We start from the raw sequence: 18,424 nt of genomic DNA on the forward strand, positions 1-18,424 counted from the left end.
TTCCCCCCAAAATCATCTCCCTAAAAGAAACCACATCCTCGCCAAACTGTAACAGAGCAAAACCCTATCAGAACCAGCAAAGCAGCAGGCTCAAGTATGAATCTGGATTTATCAAGTGAGTATCTTATTACTACCTTGTTCCTGTCTCTACACATTAAATGGCTACTTTCCACAAAAATGAGCACTCACTTTTCATAATTTAATTTAATCTTAATCGATCTGTCAAAGAAAACTGAAGGTGTGTCTGGTGACCGAGGAGACTAGATCTAGAACAGCTTGTTTTATTTTAATTATCTTACCGTAATTACAAAGATTACTGATGAAGACCATAAGCATCCAGGGGCAAGGATGCTCGCTGGCTGACGTTTAACTGAATGCTGATGTTGGGCACCGGTGATGTGACCAAAAGCTTCAGCAAGGCTCTGGTGGCCTAGAGCAGGGTTTCTCAGATTTAATGTGCACGTGACAGAGAGGAGGATTTTGTTGAAATGCAGGTCCCGATTCAGTAATTTTAGGGTGGGGCCTGAGATTCTGCATTCAGGCCTCGCTTTGAATAGCAAGGAATTCCAGCAAACTCGAGAAATCTGAACTAGTATCCCGTTTCAAAATACTAAAAAACAAACAAAACCACTGTAACAGGGACAAACCACCAAGCTTTGTTTATTAACTCTGAGCGACTAATAAGGAATGACTAACAAGGATTTGCTCACAGGACAGGGACAATCATTTAGAAATACCACCTGAATTACAGTCATCATTTCTCTCTCCTTGAACCCTCCCACATTTTAGCCATAAAGACAGGAGAAAGTCGGAGGTGGGTGGGTGTGCACCTGGGTGACTGAGTCAGTTAAACGTCTGCCTACAGCTCTGGTCATGATCCCAGGGTCCTGGCATGGACCCCCCATGTTGTACCCATGCTCAGTGGGGAGTCTGCTTCTCCTCTCCCTCTGCCATTCCTCCGGCTTGTAGTCTCTGGCTCTCCCTATCTCTCTGTCAAATAAATAAATAAATAAATATTTAAAAGGGAAATGTCACCCCCCCCCCAAATTAAGGAAGTATGATTCTGGTGAATAGTAAAAATAGCAAAGGAGAAATAAAGAGAAAAGTTCACCTTTTCCATATCAGTGGATTTAAATAAGACAGAAATAAAGGCAAGAGGGGCTCCTGCTAAAAAGTGGATCCTTCCCTATCTTGGACTAAGACCTGGAGAGGAGGTATGTGAGACAGGTTGAAAGGAAAGTCAAAAGCACCAGGATGTCAGCTCCTTTTACTGCTTGGAAGTCTGGGAAGAGACTTCACCATCACCTGGAGTGGGAACACTACAATCAGAGAGAACTTTGGTCAGGAATCCCTTTGCTACCTGTTCTTTTATCTTCTGGATGAGGACACTGTTCTCTCACTCCCCACCTGACCCTCCCCACCCAAGAGGTTTCTAGGAGTTCACCCAGTGAATCTGACAGAGGTGCTGGCAGGGCAACAAAGGCACACTGACCCCAAGGAGAGGCAGGGGGACCTCTGAAGCCAGACCTCACAGAGTTGGCAGGGTGAGTGGGGGTTGAGATGAGGCTTAGTCAGCAGAAATACCTCCTGACCAAGCCAAGAGATATAACAACACAGCCATGGGCTCTGTGGGGATCAACTTTGGAATACCTAGGGCAAAATCCATTCAAACAAAACCAGACAGCCCCTACCCAAGCGCCTTGGTGAGCCCAGGGAAACTCATCACACCTCAGAATCACAAGTCACATAAACCCAGATGCCATCTTAGAAAAAAGAAGGGAGAGAAATAAATCTGAAAAACAGCATTTACCCCAAGAGATAGCTCCCCAGTGATGATGTTAATTTATTAGGGGATGCTATAAGCATTGTGTTAAAGAACTGGGCCTCTGATCTTGAAGCAAGCTTTCCCCTTATTTACCAAGAAATTATGTGCTTAGAATGTCTCATAAAAACTATCACTCAGCAAGGAGAATAAAGGGGCCTGTTTTCTCTTTCATATGTGCATGCAGAAAAGAAATTTTGATTAGGACCAAACAATTCAAGGGTAAGAAATGAATTTATCTTCCATTTCTAGTGCTCAGCATAGCACCTGGTGAACGATGATGAGTGAAGGTAGATACTGAAGCCACAAACCTTTAGTTGGGCAAGAGTGGCTTCAGAAGAGTAGCATGTGGCAGAGACAACAGGGTCTCCTCCCCCGATGCCACTACCAGCACAACCTGTGCCACAGACAGGCTTGGTCCCTCCTTCTGAAGGTGAGGTTTTGCCTTCAAGTCCATGATAATGGTGCATTTCTTACTTACAGATTATGTGCAGTAGCTTCTCAATTGAGGTGAGCTCTCCCCCCTCCATTCCTCCTACATCTTCCCCTTTTCTACACTGAAAATTAAGGAGACTGAAATAAACCAAACATACATTACATGGTAAAATACTCAGAACGATGACATCTTTTCACTGGCTCTTAACCATACCTTTCTATCTATGGAGCTTTATGATTTCCTTTAGCAAGGGGCTTGGAACAAAAACCCATTTCTTCTAGTTAAATGTACCTCAACTTTCTTCTCAGGGAGTCTACACAGAAGACCCACAAGAGGAATGAACCTAACACAGATACTCCCCCTTTCTGCAGTCTAGTCTATTTTCATTTTAGCTGAGAATATGTAGGCTTGAGTTTGTTAGCTACAGTAAATGCTTTGGTTTCATATTTTGCTTCATTAGTATAGAATCGACAGTAGTGTTTTCCAAACAACAATTCTTGTAAGGTCCTAATACTGAAGACAAAAACATTTATTTTAAGCATTTGTGCCTAATTTCAGATTCTTGGCCGTGTGTTAATTCCCAGCTTAGAAAAGACCTCGGAACTTTCCAAATTTAGTGAAATCAAATATGTAACTTTGTAGCCAATCACAAACAAATTACTAGAATTTCTTTCTTGATTCTTCAAAAGCTTCTGAAATGAATGCAATTAAGTCTGTTCATTATTTCAGGAAAATTCTTAGGTAAGAAAGTAGCTTACTTTCTTATGTTTATGTTACCTGCAAAGGTGTGTGAAATGTTTTTCAAGTAATTTTGTGCAAGACGGTGTCTTCCAGGCAAAGTGCCAGGTACTATACAGGAAAACAGAGAGGATCATAGATGAGTGAATTTATCAAGGGTAGCTAGAACTAGTTAACAGTTTTATATCCCTTTGAGGAATATGCTGATACTATCGATTGAATTCAGAACGAGGTTCTTTTCTTGAATTCACGGTGACAAGGTCCTAGTCTCTCTTTTTAGAAGAGAGAGAGGCAGCTGAAATTGTGGCAGGTGGCTCACAATCTTATAAGGGATATAAACATGGGAACTACTCTTTTGGAAGGATTTTCCTCATAAAATTTTCTGTCGTGTTTCGGTTTGTGTTAATTCCTCCACTCAAATATGTAATCTATTCGCTGTTAAAAGATCTCAAAGCATAACTTCTCAGTAGCCTATGGGTCTGTTATATTCTTTATGAAAATGTTACAAAGCAAACTCATAAATACTCTAGGAAAGTGTTATAAAGCAAACACATCACCAAAATGGTATTCTTTTGGATACTTCTCCTTTAAATTGCCATATACTCCATCTGAAATGGGTTCACAATAAAAGAGTTGGACACTGTTGTAGGTATAATATTCCCATTTTAGGAAGTTGAAAGCTTATGCATGTGATGAGGAGAAATAGCCTTCTAACTCAAAGTCCGTTTTCATTAGATAAGTGCAGAATTATGAACATGCTTAACTCACAGAGAATTTAACAGACATGGAGACAAGACTATGGAGTAATATAATATATGTGCAAATTTTTCTTTAATGTTTATTTCTAAGTTTGGGTTAACTAGTATGGGTAATCGACAAAAAAAATTCCCCAAATCCTGTCTGCCATTTTACTCTGCTTTTTCAAGGTTACAAAAAGATTCCAGGGCTTTTCACCACAGAAATAAAATACTAACAAGCTTATTCAGTATCATTTTTCTGCAGATTGGATAGCAATACATTATTTGTAAGGCTAGCATAGTTTAAGAAATAATCCTTCCTCTAAACCCTGATGGGAGTTATGTTTGACTAGCTAAGTGTTTGAATACATAAATGCATTCAGCCTTTGGTATTTAAAGTGAGCATCATTAACTCAACATTTCAACTTAAACTTTGCTTAAAAGATAAAGTTTCACCCAAGTGAAATCAATGGAAGGTGTGTGTGAATATATGAGGTTTCAGCTTGGCCCACTGAGGAATTTTGATTAAAACAGACAACCAAATGAAGAAATCATCAAAATAGAGCAATTATTGGTTGAAGAAAAGATAACACTAAAAAGTCCTGGCAGTTTTTCTACTAAGTCTGAGATATATATATTTGGGAGCTAAATTTAAGACTCCATCTTTCATATGCTTAATGGTTCATTTCACACAAACACATCCAAAAACACAGGACTGATTCCTGAAATACCAGCTTCTCTATAGTGGGACTCCTATTAAATGATCCAATTTTCCTAGCTTCTTTAGCATATTGATTCTTTCCCCAAATATTCACTAACTGTTCACTGTTAACATTATTTGCTCAAGGAAGTTTGCCTCTGTTTTTCAAAAAAGACACTAAAGGTAGTGGTAACAAAATCTTGTACAAATATGGTTTAAGAATTTTACAGAAGTAAAATACTAATCATAGATCCAAATTTCCCGTCACCCTTTACTCCATGTGGCATGTAAGCACAGAAGGGAGATGGAACAGGGGCACCTGGCCCACTCATAATATCATTAAAGAATAAAATTCAGCTTTCTAGACATGGAATCTGATATGCACAGTTGCATGTAGAATCCCTTTCCACTCTAAACATATTAAAGTGTGGACACTAATTTACTATTTTGAATGAAAATTCATGAGCAAGTTCCTCAAGAGAAAAGCAGCCTGCCTTTGCCATTAATAAATAAAAAGGAATATGGAGTTCTTTCCCGCAGTAATTTTCTCAACTCTCATATATGCCCACATACATGTGAAAATGCCTGAGAAAAAGAAAATCAACCCTACAAATTTGTTAATGACTGGCCCCACTTTCTCATGGACTCATGGGTGGCCTGTCCATAAACAGTGGTTACTGTGACAAAAGCCATGGGGCAGAACAAAATTCTAACCTCCGAGCTTAGAAAATATCAATTAGAAATATCACTGTAGACTTCTGGATGTATTTGGAGGCTTCTGTGAGGCTGTCAGGGAAGTCAGACCCTTATCTAAATTCCCAGATAAATACACTGGACTAAGTTCTAGCCAAAGAGCTAGAAACATTCTGAAGAATTTAGAATTGGTGATTCAGACACAAATGGAGGGACACTACAAAGCAAGAGATGATGTCATTTAAAGAGAAGAAAAGAGTAAATCTTCCCATGTTATCCTCTGTGTGTTAGAGGGGACTAGATCTACACATGCTGTTGGCACAGCGGGGTGAACTGGGCAGCTTACCCTTTTGTCAAAGGACTACTCCACACTAGGCCTCATTGGTTCTCAAAGATTTAGTAGGCAATAAAGAGTATTTACTCCTAGGGTTCGTGGAAGAAGTAAATAATCTGGAAATTACTCTCTGCCACTTAATCTCTAACAATAGGATGGCAGCAGAATTAACATGGAGAGCCCACTTAGAATGATCTCCATCACCGAGCCCGACCTGCCCAGAGAGTGTTATGCTCAGACCACAGGGTTTTTACTTACTTGTGGACCTGCTTTTACTGAATTGTGCTTTGACATCATTTCTTCAACCTACATTTACAAATTGCCCTGGGAATTTCATTTCTCTTGTACGGATGTAGTATCACAGAAGCCTGTCTTCTTAAAGAACTACCAGAGAAACTCCTCAGGTCTCAGTGGCATAAGAAACTGTGCTTCCCTCGATATATATTAATTTGAATCTTAGGACACCATGAATTCTATGATGGAGGAGACTTTTTTTTCTTTTCTTTAGTATGGAAAATTGAGAGCCAAATTACAACACCTCTTGAGAACATGCAGAGAATATGCATTCATTTGTTTTCTGACACACATTTTACTTTTGCTTAACTTATTTCAGTCAAATATTTATCTTATTTTAGTGTAAATATTTTTGTAAGTTGACTCAAATCCTTTGTGAAGAAGATGGGGGGAATGAATAAAGGAATAAATTTTAATGAGAAGAGTTAAGCTCTGCCCATTACAACGAGGTAGGTTAACTCTGTCTTTGGTACCCTCTAATTGTCCCTGCTAGCATCTCTCTGCCTCTTCAGTGGGCCTCATCAACTCTCCAAAGCACTACAAAAATTAACATGGAAGGGAGATACAAATATGTATCTTTCTTAGTTGACTTGTTTTTAACATGGAAGTAATAGTTTCCCAGAAAGTACGCTTCTGCCTCTCTGGTTTGCCCTTTGCTGGATCCTGGCACGGATGGCATTAGATCACTGAAGTGGAAGACTGTCCAGGTCTAAAATTAGTTCAATGTATTTGCACATTAAAAGGGTATAATATCATGACTCTGATGAGTACATTTCTACCAGTGAGATTTTTTTTTTAGCCCAGAAAGATCTAGTCTAATAATTGCATAATACCCAGAATATCAGTCACCCAGAAGGTAACCACACAGCTCTTGCTCTTTTTGAGTGTCTGATGTATTGTGATCTGAGTATTTAATAACATCAGAGTACAAAAGATGGAGCAAAAATAAAAAAACAAACCACGGAATGCACACCGATCAGCTGTGTGCACACCGATTGTCCTGTCTCAATCTAAGATTGAGACAGGACAAGAGTCAGAGGAAGAAAGTAGAAATTTGTGGTGTAAGTAAAGTTTCTTTGGGTTGCCTAGTGATTGGTCTGTGAGTGCATTACCAACGTTAGCACAAATAAGAGATAGTACTCCATTTTATGGCTGGTGTGTACCAAAAAGAAGACATTTTATGTAGCAATGTTCCCAAAACACCCACTGAGCACAAATTCAAAATGGTCATTCTGTGTGAGGAAAAGAGTATGAGTAGGCATCTATGTTCGTCTACCTGCAGAAACCGTATTACTGGCACGGTCTCAACACAAAGTGAGGACGATCACCCTGCAGCAGTAAAATCCAGGGTGATTATATCCCTTCTCAGGTGGTTAAAATCATTCAGTGTATCTTACTGCTTAATTAATTTAGAGAATCAAATTTGATCTTTAATCAAACAATAGTTTAAATAGTGATGTATTTGTTTTCATTTGTCAAAATTATTTCCCTTTGGTGATGCTTTATAGATATCTGTGCGTGTTTTTTCATAGCAATACAGAGATGCTTCCTTTTCTGAAGGAAAATGGCCTCATCCTTTCTGCCAAACTTAACCTTTTGTCCATATAAAGTCCATTTAGTTCAGCCTGTTGTGCTTGGGAATTACCTGTATATCCTGTTTGTATTTGGGAGTAAAATTTACACCAAAACCTTGTGTTGTGAGGAGGGGATTACTTGTATATTCTCAGATACAGGGCATAGGCCTTGGCTATGTCTCCATCTGCAGACATTGCCCGAGTTTCCCTATCGCCAGAGGAAGCCTGACATATGACCAATGAGACTGAGGTATCTTCTAGAACTTTATCACAGGAGTAGAAGTCCCTAAGAACTTCCTTAGTATTCCCTCCTGATCCCAGGAAGCAGAGTCAAAAAAGAGTTCCATGTCCCTCTGCTTCAACAACATCAAATGGTTATTTATAGTAGCCCTCAATACACACATAGTCTCACACATACATACCCTCCCTACAAAGTTAGTCTTGTAGCTGAAATCCTCACCGTCCTTCTACCCAACCTTTTTCTAATAGCTAATATCTGTGCACCTTTTATGAGAGCTCAGATATTCCCTCCCATCATAAATCTCCAGGGTCAAGGCACCTGGGTGGCTCAGTGGGTTAAGCCTCTGCCTTCAGCTCAGGTCATGATCTCAGGGTCCTGGGACTGAGCCCCAAATCGGGCTCTCTGTTCAGTGGGGAGCCTGCTTCTCCCTCCCTCTGCCTGCCTCTCCGCCTACTTGTGACCTCTTTCTCTCTGTCAAATAAATAAATAAAATCTTTATTTAAAAAAAAACTCCCTGATTAGGCAGACCTCCTAGGTACCCCCATAGTACACTCTACCTTGAATTTTACTGTTTCATAAGGATGTATCTCAGTGTCTTTGTCTTTCTCCCTCACGAGACCAAGGACTACAGAGATTTAAGTTTTTTGTATCTTTTCTATTCCTAGCATCTCATACCACTCCCTGCAACATAGTAGTTTCTCAAAGTATATTTCATTAACTAACTTTTATATATCTATTACATTACAGGTATTTTAGGTATTTTCTTTTCAATTATTATACTTCTGTGTGACAAAAGTATATGGAGTAGGGGGTAATAGGTGAAGGGGATTAAGCACAAACTTCAGTTATAAAATTAGTAAGACACAGAGATGAAAAGTAGAGCATATGGAATATGGTCAACCATATTGTAATAAAATTGTATGGTGACAGTAACTACACTTATGGTGAGCACTGCTCAATGTATGGAATTGCTGAATCACTACATTATGCACCTGAAACCAATATAGCATTGTATGTCAACTATACACTGGTAATAAAAAAATTAATAAAATTTTAAGAATACGAAGTAGGCTGGGATAACTATTCCCATTTTACAGACAGAGATATTGCCTTCTGAGGAAGTTAAGTGTCCCAATCAAATTACACAGCTAAAAAGTAGTGAAATGCCAACCAGAACTCCAGTCTTTAATTTTTAATCGAGGAGATACTCTCTCCTCCTTTAAAAAAAAATTAGACTAGAGAGAATTAATGAGTATCTCTAAAGGTAAATATCATTTATGTCACTGGAAGCTATCTGAGGAGTCCTAGTTCACTCTAAATCTAGGATCACAAGCTTTTACCTGTAACTTTGAGACAGAAAATAACAGGTGACTATGGCCCTAATTCCTGCCAATCAAGATACCACCTGGAATCCTCAATGATGGACCTTTTACTTTGGAAGACTTGTTTAATATAGCAGGAAAGATTCCAACTGAAATCAAAATGTTTGGATTACCCATACTTTTTTCAAACAAACATTCCTTAAAGATAATGTCATGTCCATCTGGGTAGAGGAGTAGTTTACCATAATGTAAGTTCCACCTCTCGAAGCCTCTGCTACCTCAGAGTTACCACACTGTTCTTGTTCATGGTTGAGGAGCCCCAAACATTTCTGAGCTCTAGACCTGCTCCCTGGGCATTTACACTTGGATGTTCCACAGACCATCTAAAGAGCCACGTCTCGAACACTCAGATTCTTTCCTCCACTCCTGCTCTTCCTTTTTCTTCCCCACCTCAGTGAGTGACATGTCCTTCTATCTGTCAAAGGGCTCAAGACCAAATCATGGAAATCCATTCTTCAATTTCCCCTACTTTAATGCCCCCTACACACATGGTGGCCAAGGCCTGTCTTCAACTTTCTTCTTTCAGTTTCCATTGGAAACTTTGAGCTTCCATTGTTATGGTCCTAGCTCAGGCCCTATTTCTAACTTGAATGACTAGAATAGCATCTTAATGGAGCAATGCCTACTCTTGTCCATGCCAATCTATTCTCCACACCACTGATGGAATATTGTTTCAAAACTGACATGCTGGGCAGTCTTCACTGGCTCTAGAAGTCTGTACACACTGCTAACTCCATAGGAAGCATTCTCATAGTCACTTCTGGCCATGAGGCATATTCCATGACACTTCTGGAAGGTCTTCCTGATTTACATCCATCTGCCACACACTGCGTCCCATTGTCTATGCATCCCCGGAACAGCCTGCACTTAACAGTTGTTCAACAAATATTCAATGTTAAATGACACAAAGGTCATTTGAATCTAAATCCTCCTATTTTCTTTCTCCTCCCTGAACTAGGAATTAGAACATGAGAGTGGCTCCTTTCTCTCTCTTCCTCATTCCCCTCATCTGATGGGTCACCAATTCTTTCCGGCTTCAGTTCCAATTCAATCTCCACATTCTCAATTAATTTCTAAACTAAAATCTTCACTGACTAAAGCAGTGTTTTTCAAACAGCAGCATCAGAATCACCTGGAGGACTCATTAAACAAAGGTTGCTGGTCCCCAGCTCTAGACTTTCCAATTTAGTAGGTCTGGAGTGGGACTCAGAATTGGCATTTCTAACAAATTCCCAGGAAATACTGATACTGCTGGTTCAAAGAACACACTTTGAAAACCACTAGTGCAAAGGTTCTCAACTGGAAGTGGGCATTAGAACATATTTATATCTTGACTCGTGCCTGCCTACTGAATCAGAATTTTCAGTGGGGTGGGGTAGGCAGGCATTTCTTAGCTTAAAGGTGCCTCAGTTGATTCTGATGCACACACTACCCTGGTCAAGAACCATGAATTCAATAATTAACTCCAGGAGCAGGACTTCACCTTCTTCACAAGCCTTGTTTTTCACACACCCCCAATTTTCCATTCTGCTTTACGGTCAGATCGAACCAGCGGGCAGCTGATTATTCCAGAACTTTGCTCCCTCTCTCTGAGCCCCAGATCACTTTGAGCTACTCATTTATGAATCCATTCATTGATTGAGCATCTAGCACACACCAAGAACCAGAAGCGGGGCAGAGTGTGGAGAGCACGACACATGCAGCTTGGCCACATGGAGCCTACCCTCTTCCTCCGAGCACCCCTAGCAACATCTGCTTCCCCTTATCTCTCATTTTCCAAGTAAATACTGGCTTACTGCCACACTTTCTTCCTAGACTGTAAGGCAGGGACCATGGTCTGTTATTGGAGGTGCTCAAAAAAACATTTGTTCAGATTAAATTGAAAAGCTCTTCCCCTGATCCAGCCTTCTTTCTTTCTTTTTTATTTGAGTAGAGCTGACACACTATATTACATTAGTTTCAGGTGTGCAACTTAGTGATTGGACAGATTTGTATGTTATGCTATGTTCACCATAAGTATAGCTACCATCTGTCCCATTACATCACTATTACAATATGATGGACTATATTCCCTATGTTCTGCTTTATGTTCCTGTGACTTATTCCATCACTGGAGGCCTAGATCTTCCTTTCCCCTTCACCCATTTTGCTCACTTCCTACCCACTCCTCTCTGTCAGCCATCAGCTTATTCTCTGTAGCTATCATTCTGATTCTGCTTTTTGTTTGTTCATTTTTTTTAGACTCCATTTATGAGTGGAATCTTATGGTATTTGTCTTTCTCAGTCTGATTTATTTCACTTAGCTAATAACCTCTAGGTCTATCCATGTTGCTTTAGATGGTATGATCTCATCCTTTTCTATGACTGTGTAATATTCCATTGTGTATACATGCCACATTTTCCTTATCCATTCATCTATCAATGGACATTTAGGTTACTTCTGTGCCTTGTCTATTGTAAATAATGCTACAATACACATAGGCAAGAATATATAATGAAGAAAAGACAGTCTTTTCAATAAAAATGGTACTGGGAAAACTGGAGAGCTACATGTTAAAACAAACAAACAAAAGAAACAACAACAACAAAAAAAAACTGGACTACTTTCTCTTGTTTCGAGAGAGAGAGGATGAGATAGGGAGCAGGAGGCAGAGGAAGAGCGAGAATCTTAAGCAGACTCCATGCCCAGTGCAGAGCCATGGGACTTGATCTCACAACCCTAAGATCATGATCTAAGCCAAAATCAGGAGTCAGATGCTTAACTGACTGAACACCCAACCACCCCAAAACTGGACTACTTTCTAACAGCATTCACAAAAATGAATTCAAAATGGATTAAAAACCTAAATAAATGCGAGACCCAAAGCCATAAAAATCCTAGAAGAGAACACAAGCAAGCAGTAATTTCTCTGACATCAGCCACAGCAACATATTTCTAGACACATCTCCTAAGGCAAGAGAATCAAAAGCAAAAATAAACTACTGGGACTACATCAAAATAAAAAGCTTTTGCAGAGCAAAGGCAACCATCAGTAAAACAAAGAAACAACCCACTGAATAGGAGAGCGTATTTGCAAATGACCTATCTGATCAAAAGTTAATATCTAAAGTATATAAGGAACTTACACAACTCAACACCAAAAAAACAAATAATCCAATTTTTAGAAAATGGGCAGAGCACTTAAATAGACACTTTCCCAAAGAAGACATACAGATGGCCAACAGACACATGAAAAGATGCTCAACATCACTGACCAAGCCTTCTTTCAAAAATTATGGACCAAGTCCATAACCCTCTCTCTGCTATCTTTCCTGATCTGCTCCAAGTCCCCCACCATGGTCAGAATTGAGCTCTGCCTTCCAGGAGCCACAGCCCCTACCCAATAAAGACCTCAAACTTAGCACTTAATGGCCCTTTAGTCTACATTGCTTACAAACTGGCCCCTCCTACCAAACTGTGAGCATTCTCCTTTTGGCCTTTAATCTCTGTACTTCCTATCAGTAATATTTGGCAAATAAATGAAATTGATTTTATTTTCACTTAAGCTTACCTCCCATTTTGCCCAAACTTCCTTATGGCTTTAATGAAATCTCCTTAAGACTCTTCAGTTTCTCCAGAGTAGAAAAATACCATAATTTAATTTCATACACTATGGAATATGCACAACAGAGGATTCAGAGGAAGAAGTGTTTATCAAGGTCTGAATGAAATCCTCAGAGTGAACTGTCCACTCAGCACTGAGGTCTCAGCTGCAACTTCACCAATCATCCCAGGCATGCCAGCCACCTAGCCTTTTTGCCGTCCAGTACTATGATTTATAAACTGAACAAAAGACATGGTTTGTGATCGACAGTAAGTCCTGAGAGCAAGTAGGATGCTACTTAGTAAATTAAACAGCATCTCTGGAATTCATTTCAAAAATGAAATCAGACAACCTCTTGATAGAAAGAGGTACCAGGAAGGGATGGGTACACGTGACAAAATATACGGAAGGTTAAGTGTTCTCGATAAACTCTGCCCAGGTCATCGTGCTGCTCACACAGTAGGCCTTCAGGGAACATTGACTGGGTGAAAGAAACAAAACCATCTGTAAGCGCTTTCATTTAAATTGGCAGGCATGAAAAGCACCAGTCTGCTCCCACAGAGAATCGTCAGTGACTCATGCATCGCATGTCCCTCCTGGAAGCCAGTTTCCCACTTCGTGATGCGGTAGCCAGTGCCAAATGTCTCCCATAGGTAAACAACGCTGTTACTTGTGCTCACACAGCCTCACATACACTCGGGGAGATCTTTCTGCCACACATATTCATGATGGCTAAACACACAGTTCATAGTTGAATATAAGTTCTGTTCTATCACCTTGATAGCGAACTTTTCATCAAGCCAGAGAGGTTAAAATTCATTTCTAAGCAATACTGTGGTTATGTAAACTTTGTAGAAATTTAAGATCACATTCTGTCTAGCAGCTGAGTCTTCCCTGGAGTAGCTTATACATTTTTTCAACTACATACTCTTAGTACGCACGTAGACATGGGGAGGAAATAAAAATACATGAACTGTATCACCGGCTTAATTTTCTCTTTGGTGGCTTGGACATCTGTATCTGGAATGAAGACCCTAGAAAGCCCACACTATTCCCACAGTTGCTTATTGGAAACAATGCTCATTCTATGCAACAAAAGGAATGGTTAATGAAGTTTATGTATCATTGGAGCAGATAATTTTACAAGGCCGTGTTCTTAAGGCTCCAGAATTAAGGATTTGACTGTGGGAGCAGGGAGTCTTAGGGGCAGGACACCCCAGATAACCTCACCCACATACATTCCTCCAACAATGCTTTTCTGTATATAAACAAAAAATAGAAAGGAGTATATGGTTTTTGTCCTTAGTATTAAATAGCTGCCTTTTCTTCAGCACACTCTTAAATTACTGCACAATGCACAGCCTTCAGCACCCCAAGGAGCATAAACAAAGGATATCAGGCAAGTTCACCTACTCCCACTTCACAGAACAATGCTTGTTGTTAACTAAGCAATTCCCAGGGCAAATGTATGATTTGTGGAGCCCTGAGTAAGTGTTCAGGTTGAGTCCTTGGAATCTGAGGTCAGAAGCACGTGGTGCCTGCTCAGTCCCCAGGGCTTTTAGAAAACATGAGAATGTGACCTAAAGTTTGTGCTTGCATCCACACCAAAGACTATTTAGGCATTGAGAGAAATTAAAGCACATTAAAAGCCTCAAAACAGCTTATTGTTCATGCTCCAAGATTTAACCTTTTCTTTTTTATTTGCTGCTATACTTTTCTTTTTATGAGTCCTTAGGAACATCTCCTGAATCACATAAGATAAATCAAATATATACATAATGTGTCTATTTATAAAATAACCCTGCTAGAGCAGCAAACTACATAGGTTTGAAAATTTGAAATTTGAAAATTTGAAAAGTCCATTGCCATTTCCTAAATAGAATTATGACTCTTCTCCTCTCCCTGGATTCTTAGAACCTGGGTTATATCACAAGACAGAATTTATAATCGGTACTTAATTTATCCCCAAATATCTGTAACTATAAGCACTTAAAATACAAATGCAAACAAATGCATGAAAAAGATTTCTTTCCTCTTGGCTTTTCAGGAAATATTTTGGCTACAGTCACACCCCATAGGTTTGTATGACGTTTATTAACATGTAATGGAACTTGGGGGAACAGTTTCTCCCCCGTGCTGTCTGGCTCATGTATAAAACTGAAATAGGTTCCATTTTTATGAGTATACTATTATTAAGTCATTAAAATAATGAAATAATTAAATTTAATTAGTACTGTTTTATCCTTTAATAATTACCTATAAAATAATAGAACTGAGCCTGAAAAGACAAAAAGAGAAAAAACTGTATGTACACACACACAATATTTGCATAACTTTAAAGCCAACTGGAAATATTTGAATGCATGAGTTAATTATTTAATAGTATGGGGAGTTAGTATAAGGTAAATACAGCCATATGTCTCAGACTGAATGAAACTGGTGGGTCACTGAAGATGTCTGGTCCTTTCACGTACCATAGGCAATGCTAGCACTAGTCTGTTATTCCAATTGACTTTATGTGAGGCTGACTGGCTAACCCAGGGTATCTAAAGAATTATTAAATATCTGTGTTGTCAGGAAAATTTTGTTCTCCCAAATTTCCAGTGAGTTTTTGATATTTAAAAGTTCCTTGGGTAGACTTTAAAATAAATGGTAAAATTTAAAAAGGGGGACAAAACACAGAAAAAAAGATTTATGAAGAAGAAAGACCAACACCATAGGCCCAGTGTAGTCCCACAAACGCTCCTACCATATTTGCTTTGAAACAGAGATTCAAAACTTGTAAAATGGCTGCTTTGAAAAAAGAACCACCAAGTTAGGATGTTCTGGGCTAGATGACAGGGGCCACTAAAATCCACAGTTCCTGCACAAATGCAACAGGACACACGTGCCTACTCTCCCGAGCCTGCCTGGGTCTGTGTGCTGAGGAGGAAATGCCTGTCACACACCAACCGGTGGCGAATCACTGAAAAAGTAGAGATTAGCAACAGTCAAACAACAAAAAAGAATAGCTCCCTACCCATTGCCTCCCACTGAATGAACTTTTGACATATCGGCAAACTCTTCTTTCCTCTTGCTGCTGCTGGTGTACTGCTCACTGTAGAGCTTGAGGGACATCTGCTCAACAGCATCTCTTTGTGCTTCCAGGTAGCACAGCTGAACCTCAGTCTGGAGAGAGAAACAAAGAGGAACTGCTGTGTTAATCCAGAAGGAATGCATTTCAAGTGAGGTGTAACAACTCAAAGAATGGGAATTGTTCACATCATTATACTGCTCCTTTTCGGGCTGGATTTAATGGGATCAGCTGGGCATATTACAGAGTTATATTTTAGATCTGAATCTTATAAGTTCCTCCTTAAAATACGACCTGAATAAATGAACTCTCAAAAGACTCAGTAAATATCACCAAATATCCCTGAGATCATAATACTGTATGATGAGATTTTACATAAAAATTCTGTGAAATTCCTTAATAATATTCTTCCTCATATTGCCACATATGTAACATTTATTTTTTAAAGATCTCCCTCCAACCCATACATTTGCATGGACACATATTCTGAACGTTTCTCATTATATTCCCTGAGAAGAATAAAAAAGCCTAGTACCAATTCTAATACATCTTCACTAGAGACAATAGACTTCGTTTATTACATTTTTGGGGTCCTCTTTATTTTCATCTTAATTTAAAAACAGAAGGAATAGTGATTTTGCTGTGTTGGTTTGAAATGTTATATCTTTCAAAGTTACTTGAGGCTTACTGTAGTAAAGAGAGGTAGTAAGTTCACCATGCTGTTTTCTATCAAGCCAAGGCCAAAAGAATGCTGAATAATATTTGGCATCGAAATGTACTGAATAGATGCTTTATTTATTGCAGCTGTTATGATCCCTGTGGCTTTAGGGCTCCCCAGAACACCAGATGAGACCAAGAATGCTTGCCCATGGTAACAGGGAGGGAAAAATGCTGAGTTCACGTGCACTGTGGACCAAAGGAACTCTTCTTCTTTTGGCCCCCTACCTCACTAAATCCAGGCACGTCTGTTCACATTTCTGATAAGCCTTCAAACTGTTACTTCTTTTTACTTTAGTTACATATTGTGTTAAAACAGTTCTGGGTCAGCTGCTGGGTAGTTGCCAGCATTCTACAACGTTTAAGAAAAGCCAAGATAGACATGACCTTCTGCCAACTTTGTAAGCCAACCAAGGCCTTTTGCCTGATCTTGGCCTTTATAGACTTGACCGTGGAAGAGAAAACAAACCCCAAGCAGCATTATAAAGTGGCAGCTGCTTAAAAGAGTAAATCAGGACTCTGTAAATGAAAAGTGTGGTTTATGAAATGTAAAATCTCAAGCCATTCCGGAGTTCCTAAGTTGTTGCTTTCTACAAGCAGTTAATTATGAGTGCTGTTGACTACCGAGGAGGAACTTTAAAAAAATGCAAAAATTACAATATTCTTATCATTGAAGTTTCAGAAGTCAGTTAAAAACTATAATCTTCATTTGGTTCATGTGAACCTCTCTTGCCTAAACTAATTGGTAACTAATAGTCAGAGAACTGAAAAACAATAATCCTCCCAAATGCTAACCCTTTTCTACCTTTCCCTTCCATTGTACAGATAATGAGGAGATCATCCCAGATCAAGTATTCTGTTGAAAAACCCCATTCAAATAGTGTATCTCCACCATTAGGTGCCAAGAACCATGTCTGATCCCTAGAGGTTCTTATTAGTTTTTAAACCATCCTAAGGCAACAAATTGGACCACTCCTTGTTCTGGATAATGATCTCACAAATGTGTGCCACTGGTCACAAAAAGAGTCATCAAGAGTGAGGTCAACTTCATGTAGACACCACTGCCAGGGAAAAATAATTGGAACTCATCCCTTTGAGATCCTAGGCCATGTCTGTGTACCAAAGCACACAGCTCTCATATGGCAGGGATACATGGAAAAGAGTCTAGAGAACGATGCTCAGAGCAACTTAAAAGATAATTAGTCACCTTATGAAAATGACTGAAATGTTGCAATGTAAGACTTTTATTGCACAACATCCCACAGGCATTTGATATAGGAAACTTCCCCGCACTAACAAAGAGATGAATTAGATGGCCCAAGTCTTTCCTATTCATCTCTATTTCTCTCTCTGCTTTCAGTGATTCATTCCTAAAAGTGATGATAAAAATAGAACCAAAGTAGCTCCTTCTGCTAGGGTTGAATGGCTTTGCCAGTCTAAATCTCTCTGCAGACTGGTTAAATTTTTCTCATACCATATCTTAGTCTGAAGATAAATTTTTAGGAGGAAGATTTGAAGAAAGTACACTTCTTAAAAAAATAGTAAAACTGGATCTCTGATTAAAAGAATTTTATTTACTAGTATTTATGATAGTAGAGGATATTTTTGGACTATATTTTATAATTTAGCTCAGCTTGATTAAATAACATTACTGATGGGTTATCAACAGAATTGGCAACTTATATCATTAAGGAAAATAAAAAGGAGTAAGAGAGAATAGATTCAGTTACAGATCAACCTGTTACCTCCTGGTCAGAGAGGCCCATGGTGCCATCAATGGAAGTAGGTGTTTAAAAAGAGAACTATGGATGGATGAAACAGATGAGGTGGATCTGAATCTTTCGGTTTGAGAGACTGATGGTATACAAAAATGAGATGTTCAGTAAGCAAGTGGAAATATTAAGCCTAATATATAAACCTAGAAGCAATAGTTGGCATTAGGACATGAAATGAGAATGCCATGAGAAAGCATATATGATGACAGAAAGAGGACCTTTCTCACTTATTCTACTTGAAGCCTGCATTACCCCTTGGCTGACCTAATGTGATGGGTTCTCTATCATTCTCCCTCTTTCCTTCTCCACCATCCCCAAATCTGT

The 18,424-nt window shown here is 39.2% G+C and overlaps 1 protein-coding gene across 4 annotated transcripts in view; it reads right to left on the minus strand.

Annotated features, from left to right (window-relative positions):
• The window catches only part of AKAP6 (A-kinase anchoring protein 6), a 464,347-nt gene that overhangs the window by 118,028 nt on the left and 327,895 nt on the right, over positions 1 to 18,424 (minus strand). For all 4 annotated transcript variants that reach the window (XM_082737844.1, XM_082737845.1, XM_082737847.1 and 1 more), the window contains one exon: positions 15,555 to 15,703. In XM_082737844.1, the coding sequence (XP_082593970.1) occupies positions 15,555 to 15,703 (149 nt within the window). The remainder of the gene's footprint in view (positions 1 to 15,554; positions 15,704 to 18,424) is intronic.

The sequence above is a fragment of the Mustela nivalis genome (assembly GCF_964662115.1).
Source record: "Mustela nivalis genome assembly, chromosome: 6".
Classification (NCBI taxonomy): Eukaryota; Metazoa; Chordata; class Mammalia; order Carnivora; family Mustelidae; genus Mustela; species Mustela nivalis.